Here is an 8091-nt window from a genome sequence, read left to right as displayed (position 1 = left end):
GGTGAGACACCCACTGTTGGAAGTAACACAGTTATGGTACTGGTGTGAAATCATTGCATTCTGTAGCATACAATAGAACTTATAACTAGTCATGTTTTTTATGATGCCAAATATGGAACCAGTTATAACGGTCATGGAGATAGTGTAGTAGAGGAAGTGATTGTAGTCATGGAGATAGTGGCATACACATAGTGATTGTAGTCATGAAGATAGTGGTGTAGAGGAAGTGATTGTAGTCATGGAGATAGTGGTGTACAGGAAGTGATTGTAGTCATGGAGATAGTGGCATAGACATAGTGATTGTAGTCATGGAGAGTGATTGTAGTTGTTGGTGTTGATGTTGGTGAGGAGCAGCTCTATGGATGTGAATCAGGCTGCATTGTGAAGGTGAAATGAACAGCCGGATCAGCTGTTTCATCAGTGGTGCCTTTTCACTATTTACGTTTTCTTGGGCCGGCGTTATGCAATAATTCTAGAGTTAATACATATAACTGATCGAAGAGGCTTGTAGATGTATAGATATGTAGTTGAAGAGGCTTATAGATGTATAGATATGTAGTTGTAGATGTATAGATATGTAGTTGAAGAGGCTTGTAGATGTATAGATATGTAGTTGAAGAGGCTTATAGAAGTATAGATATGTAGTTGTAGATGTATAGATGTGTAGTAGAAGAGGCTTGTATATGTATAGATATGTAGTTGTAGATGTATAGATATGTAGTAGAAGAGGCTTGTAGATGTATAGATATGCAGTTGTAGATGTATAGATATGTAGTTGTAGATGTATAGATATGTAGTTGAAGATGTTGGACAGCATTGAAATCTCAGGGCATCTTAGTTTTGACAACATGTCAGTTAGGCTATGACTTGACAACATGTCAGTTAGGCTATGATTGATGCTTGAAGGCATTTACATCCATTGAGTTGGAGAGACAGTAGTTGATGTGTGTGTGTGTGTGCGAGCGTGTGTGTGTGTGCAGTTTGAGAGCTGCGCTATAGGATGCCGTTGGGTTTGTAGGCCAGTGGTTGTGGGAATACAGGGAGCTGCAGATGGGAGCTTTGTCATGAGCTGGCACGTGTTTAGGACCCAACTCAGCTCCTCCCCCTGTGTGCGAAGCTTTACACAATAGCTCCTCCCCCTGAGCTCAATGGCTCCTCCCTCTAAGCTCAAAGCTTTACACAATGGCTCCTCCCACACAATGGCTCCCAGCGAGTCAAACCACACGGTTCACAAGGCCGTTGCAGCATCTGCTGCAGAACTTGGCAGTATTGCTCTAAAACTAGCACACTAGCTACCTTAGAGTCAAGCAGAAACCTTGCACACACACCACCCACAGCACATCCTACAGCCCGATGGCTGGCGCTGATAGAAGCTTCCTAGCACGTCTCCGTAGCTCTTGGTCAGACTGCTGCTTGCTGATGCGCAGGAGGCAGTTGTGTTCTTTTCCTGCAGTATTCCAATCTAAACACTACAGCTACTAGAGCACAGAGAATAGTCATCAGCCAGTCAGCACAGCTGTGTTCATCAGCCAGTATAGGAAATAGCTGTGTTCATCAGCATAGGAAATAGCTAAGTTCATCAGTATAGGAAATAGCTGAGTTCATCAGTATAGGAAATAGCTGTATTCATCAGCCAGTATAGGAAATAGCTGTGTTCATAAGCATAGGAAATAGCTGTGTTCATCAGTATAGGAAATAGCTGTGTTCATCAGTATAGGAAATAGCTGTGTTCATCAGCATAGGAAATAGCTGTGTTCATCAGCATAGGAAATAGCTGTGTTCATCAGTATAGGAAATGGCTGAGTTCATCAGCATAGGAAATAGCTGTGTTCATCAGCCAGTATAGGAAATAGTTGTGTTCATCAGCCAGTATAGCTGTGTTCATCAGCCAGTATAGGAAATAGCTGTGTTCATCAGCCAGCATAGGAAATAGCTGTGTGTTCATCAGCCAGCATAGGAAATAGCTGTGTTCATAAGCATAGGAAATAGCTGTGTTCATCAGTATAGGAAATAGCTGTGTTCATCAGCCAGTATAGGAAATAGCTGTGTTCATAAGCATAGGAAATAGCTGTTTTCATTAGTATAGGAAATAGCTGTGTTCTGTCTTTCCCATGTCCATATGGAAGTTCATCTGAAGATGCCAAAAGTCATTATAATAACATATATATCTCTAATTGCAATAGACTCTAATATAACTCTCTAATAGACTCCTCTTTGTATATCTAGTTAGTTATTTGCCCTTTATCCAAATTGACTAACCAGTGAGGTTTCCTCCTTCATATATTTCCTGAATGTAGGCTACTGTTAAAGGGATATTCCACCATTTGGGGAATTTCACTCATTTTCCACCTCCCCTTGAGTTAAACCAGTGGTTCTCAAACTTTTTCTTTCATTCCCCACTTTGATCAAGGGGGCATTCTCGAGCCCCACCTGTCCCTCATCGCTCTAAGAAAGTGGTAGGTCAAGCTTAAAATTGTCAAATTTATTGAAAAAATGACAAGTTCTAAATATATCCTCTTCAACAGAGTTAAAATCAGCTGGTGCTGCAGATATAATAATAAATAAATACATAACACATATATTTCTGTTTTCCAGCAACATATTAGGAAGCATAGGCCATTTTACAGCATTGTACAATATATTCAATGAAATGAACATGCTGCATTAAATAGATCCATAATCCAGTCATACTGACCACTGCTGGTTGGGAAATATTTTTGAAATAAACTTTGCAGGGATGTGATGTAGGCCTACTGTTGAATACATGGGATCACAAGAGTGGCTCCCAATTAGACGTTTCAGCGATTTCGCTCAGAAATCTTAAAGGCATAATACTGTCACGAGGCGCCTGTCCCATACTCAAGTTTTTTTGGTGAATGCAGTAATCTTATTTGCTAGGTGAGGTAGGTGCTTGTCTTTGCCTTGTAACTGGACATTTAACTCAAATGTATCGCTAAGATATATCAAATATATCGATAGGCCAGCTTCGTCAAGAAATGTTCATTAATGAACGTGCTTGCAGATTCAAACATGCGCTCTTCCTCCAAGAAGAGGCGACTCGGAGCTCAAACACGCGCGACAGCCCTTTACCTCGACAAAGCCACCTTGCCTCGCTGTGAAACAGTACACAGCCTTTTGGTCAGCTACCATCTCTTTGCAAAGTGCGGAGAATCGACGCGCTTTTAAGGGCCGGGTTTTGATGAAATTCACCACTCTCACAACAACGTTCAAAATCTCATGTAGGTCGGGACTAACTAAGCTGCCTTGACACGAGCGCTTTCCTGTGAATAACACAGTGCGTCCATTGCGCATCGGGTGCTACCTGGGCCCAGGCTACAGATAAAAAAAACTAAAAAAAAACTCTTGTTTTTCACGTCAGTTCGCGCCCCAACTGGCATGTCTCCGCGACCCAGTAGTGGGTCGCGACCCTTAGTTTGAGAAACGCTGAGTTAAACAATTGATTTTTACCTTTCTCCAGTTCATCCAGCCGATACCACTTTTAGGTCCAGCCTAGCATAGATCATTGAATCGGATTAGACCATTAGCATCTTGCCTGCTAGCATCACGTTTAAAAGTTACTAAGATTTCCGGTAATTTTCCTATTTAAAGGAGAATTCCGGTGTGATATTGATCACTTCCGGTATGATACCGAGTGTGAACGTATGTCTCATCCATCTCGGCTTGTCCCCTGCACTCCAAAATCTGGCGCTAGTTAGCCGATGCTACCAACAGCTTTTGCAATAGTGGTGCTTTGGCATCGGGCTAGCCATGCCATTCCAGTTTCTTCCAGTAGCAGCAACTGGAATCCATGCATTTCCACTGAATTATTATAGTCACTTGTGGGCTGGAGTTCAAAAAAGTCAGTCAGGGGTGGGGATGGGAGTTGCTGTGTGTGCGCATGCGCTTATGAAGAAGCGATAAGCATCCGTTAAAAACAATCGTTGCATTTTAGACCAAAGAGAATCTTTGTTTGCATGGATTCCAGTTTCTTCCAGTAGCAGCAACTGGAATCCATGTATTTCCACTGAATTATTTTTGGAATCTGATCCCTTATCATACCTGTTCATTCTTACTCGTTGCTCGACTTATCGTGACTAAATTCAAGATGGCATCACAGGAATTCTCCTTTAAGACTTGTCTCCTCTCAAGTTAGAAAGTGTAATAAAACCTACGGAAAATGAAATGTGGCGATTTTCTAGGGATTTGACATGGAACTATACTCTCAATCATCTGCTGCCTATTCGTCTGCTGCTAGCCTATGGGGACTATTTTCAGGTGCTGCATGATATTGTGCTGCTTTGCCCATGGTGTTCCTTGATTATTACGCTGGAATGAGAGTATAGTTCCATGTCAAATTAGCCTAAAAAAAATTGCCACGTTTCATTTTCCGTTGGTCTTATTACACTTTCTAACTTGAGAGGAGTTTTCAATAGGAAAATTACCGGAAATCTAATTACCGGTTTAATCATTTTTAAATGTGATGCTAGCAGACGAGAAGCTAATGGTCTAATCAGATTCAATGATCTATGCTAGGCTATGCTAAAAGTGGTATCGCCAGACTCAGAGAACGGCTGGATGAACTGGAGAAAGGTAAAAATCAATTGTTTAACTCAAGGGGAGGTGGAAAATGAGTGTAATTCCCCAAATGGTGGAATATCCCTTTAAGGTTGTAATGCTGCTATGTAATTGGCTGAGCACATTTTCCCCAGACGAATGATGTTGTGTTCCTGCCTGCTCTCTAGCGCTCCTGCTGGACATCATGACGGTGGCGGGGATGCAGAAGCTGGTCAAGCGCAAAGGCCCCTGGGAGATGACGCCCAGCTTCCTGGACTACATGGCCATGGACGTGTACGCGTTCCCGGCGGCCCATGCCAGCCGTGCCGCCATGGTGAGCAAGTTCCTGCTGGCGCACCTGGTGCTGGCCGTGCCGCTGCGGATCCTGCTGGTGCTCTGGGCCGTGCTGGCGGGCACCTCTCGCGTGCTGCTCGGCGGACACCACCTCTCGGACGTGGGCTTCGGCTTCGCCCTGGGCTACCTGCACTACACCCTGGTGGAGATGGTGTGGCTCTCGTCCGCCACCTGCCAGACCATCATCGCCCTCGGCTCCTTCAGCTGGATGCCCATCTAGCCCCTCGGCACCACCCAAGCCCCATCCAGCACCACCCAAGCCCCATCCAGCACCATCCAGCACCATCCAGCACCACCCAGCACCACCCAAGCCCCATCCAGCACCACCCAAGCCCCATCCAGCACCACCCGAACCCCATCCAGCACCACCCATCCAGCACCAGCCAAGCCCCATCCAGCACCACCCATCCAGCACCACCCGAACCCCATCCAGCACCACCCAAGCCCCATCCAGCACCACCCATCCAGCACCACCCATCCAGCACCAGCCAAGCCCCATCCAGCACCACCCAGCACCACCCAAGCCCCATCCAGCACCACCCGAACCCCATCCAGCACCACCCAAGCCCCATCCAGCACCACCCATCCAGCACCAGCCAAGCCCCATCCAGCACCACCCAAGACCCACCCAGCACCAGCCGAACCCCATCCAGCACCAGTCTGTCTGTGCCTGCGTTTCTTTGTTTATAGTTGTTTGTGTGTTTGTTTATTTTGGTTTCATTGGTTTGTTGATGTTGTTTAGCCCATTGTGTTACCCTGTTGTTTCCACATTCTAACGTTGTTTATACTCACTGGCAGCAAATCAAATGTTCCAAACTAACTACCCAAACAGTCAATCAAATGTTCCAAACTAACTACTTAAACAGTCAATCAAATGTTCCAAACTAACTACCCAAACAGTCAATCAAATGTTCCAAACTAACTACCCAAACAGTCAATCAAATGTCTTTTAGGTTACTCATCAAGCAAAGGAAAATGTCCTTTTTTATTACAAGTGCATTGTACACAAGTAACGTAGGGGCATAAAGCATGGCCCAAATGTAGTCCAGATTTGGCCCAGTTCTGGGAGAGACTCGGCTCAGTTCTGGGTGAGACTCGGGTCAGTTCTGGGTCAGTTCTGGGTGAGACTCAGGTCAGTTCTGGGAGAGACTTGGTTCAGTTTTGGGCCAGATCCCATTCATAATCTGCAAGTGTTCAGGCTGGTGTGTGTACAGTGATTACTTGTAGCTCAGTGTTTAATCTGGTGATATATGCCCAGCTCTGACCGTGTTAGTGCGTCTACTGTCTCTACGGCTTGTAAGGGCTTATGAGGGTTTGATAAACGACTGGCCGTAAATGAAGCGTTTGTGTGTAAATGACTTGTGTATGTGAGATTTGGTGTGTGAGTGTGGAACTACTCAGGGACTTTCATGCTGAACATTGATTGGACATAAAATGTGATTCTTCTCAGAGCTTTTCTCATCCAAAGTGTGCTTTGTACATGGATTTACACCGTATTTACAGCACAAGGTGCGTTGGAAGACGGAAAGCCTTTATCACATTTGTGAAATCAAGTCCTTAATATTTTATTAAGTGTTGCCAATGTAGTGCCAGTATTTGCGGGCTCTTACCCGTAAAGTCACAGAGGAGCATTTTTGATCTCTGACCTGGCTTTCTGAAAGAAATAGCGCATATGTTGGGTTGTAACCATTCCTTGTGGGACCGTTCTATGTGTCAGTTGTTTGGGTGGAAAGTCAACAGTATCAGAAAAATGACAGAATCATCAAAGCCTACATACCAAGCACACTTACGGGCATACTTGCAACCTTTATGAGACTGCTGGACTTTAGAACTGTACAACAGTAACCAAGATTTTGGTGATTTTTGGTGAAAAAAAAACGTGCACACACACACACACACACACACATAATTGGACCTTTTGATATTTTTTAGTATGATGATAATGATCTTTACAAGAGGTCATTAATCTATTTTGCACCAGGAAGTAAGTCAGTAAAGGCATGCTGGTAATCGCTCATATGAAGATATTTTTCCATGAATACATCATTAGTGTGTGAGTTATGGCCCCTTGTCCCTTGTCAGCTACCTTGTTTCATTTCAAAGACTTTTATCCAAACTAAACAGGACACCAACTTACCTCCTTGATGATGGGACTGGTGGAACTATAATGAATTTAACAGCAGCAACATGTGTGAGGGTTTGTGAAGGTTGTATTACTGCATTCATGCTTCATTTAAACAGGCAAGTGAGTTGTGATTATGGGTTAAGCCCACAGCTGGCACATGGCTCCTCTTCTGCCTGTCTGCCTGTCTGTCTACCTGCTTGCCTGTCTATCTGTCTGTCTGCCTGTCTGTCTGCGTTGTCTTTGTCTGGGGTTTTGTCCTTTGGCTTTTGGAAGTGTATAATTCTCCATAAGAGTTGAGTGTAATTGAACCTGATCATAAAATATCTTTGACAGAACAGTTTATTTAGGCTCAGTTTTTTCTTTCTCCCATGAATACACACACCCTTTCAGTAGGACACTGACAACATGAATACACACGACACACCCTTTCAGTAGGACAACAACAACATGAATACACACGACACACCCTTTCAGTAGGACAACAACAACATGAATAGCCTACACACACCCTTTCAGCAGGACACTGACAACATGAATCACAAGACGCCATTTTCAATTAACAAAGGGTTCTTATACCTCCTTTCTGTAAGTAACCTGACTGGATTACATATATTCTGAACTACTGTATGTGTATAAATGTGTACACGGAATGGTATGTTAAGAGTTGCAGCATATGAAATATATGTATAAATATGTACACGGAATGGTATGTTAAGAGTTGCAGCATATGAAATATATGTATAAATGTGTACACGGAATGGTATGTTAAGAGTTGCAGCATATGAAATATATGTATAAATGTGTACACGGAATGGTATGTTAAGAATAGCATTGAGCAGGAGTTGCAACACAGTGCCTTTGCAGTGATAAAGCTGCTGTTCTCTTGACTATCGTCCAGCCCTAATCTGCAGCCGTAATGTCCCCCCAGCCCTAATCTGCAGCCCTAATGCCCCCCCAGCTCCTGCTGGTCAGCCTGGTGGTCGCCTCGCCTGTGTGACTCCTGGACGTCCCTACGTGGACCGCAGCTGTTGGTGTCACTCGTCCTCTCCGCACCCCGT

General features: G+C 44.2%; 1 protein-coding gene across 1 annotated transcript in view; it reads left to right on the top strand.

Moving 5' to 3' along the window:
* Positions 1-7373, top strand: part of plpp7a (phospholipid phosphatase 7a (inactive)) — an 8301-nt gene extending 928 nt beyond the window's left edge. Inside the window, exon 2 of the mRNA XM_042102165.1 lies at positions 4743-7373. Coding sequence (XP_041958099.1) covers positions 4743-5128 — 386 coding nt within the window. The 3' untranslated portion in view covers positions 5129-7373. The remainder of the gene's footprint in view (positions 1-4742) is intronic.
* The last annotated feature ends 718 nt before the right edge of the window (positions 7374-8091 follow it).

The sequence above is a fragment of the Alosa sapidissima genome, chromosome 8, assembly GCF_018492685.1.
Source record: "Alosa sapidissima isolate fAloSap1 chromosome 8, fAloSap1.pri, whole genome shotgun sequence".
Taxonomy (NCBI): domain Eukaryota; kingdom Metazoa; phylum Chordata; class Actinopteri; order Clupeiformes; family Clupeidae; genus Alosa; species Alosa sapidissima.
The sequence above is the reverse complement of the archived record's forward strand: the minus strand, read 5'-3'. Positions and strand labels throughout refer to the sequence as shown.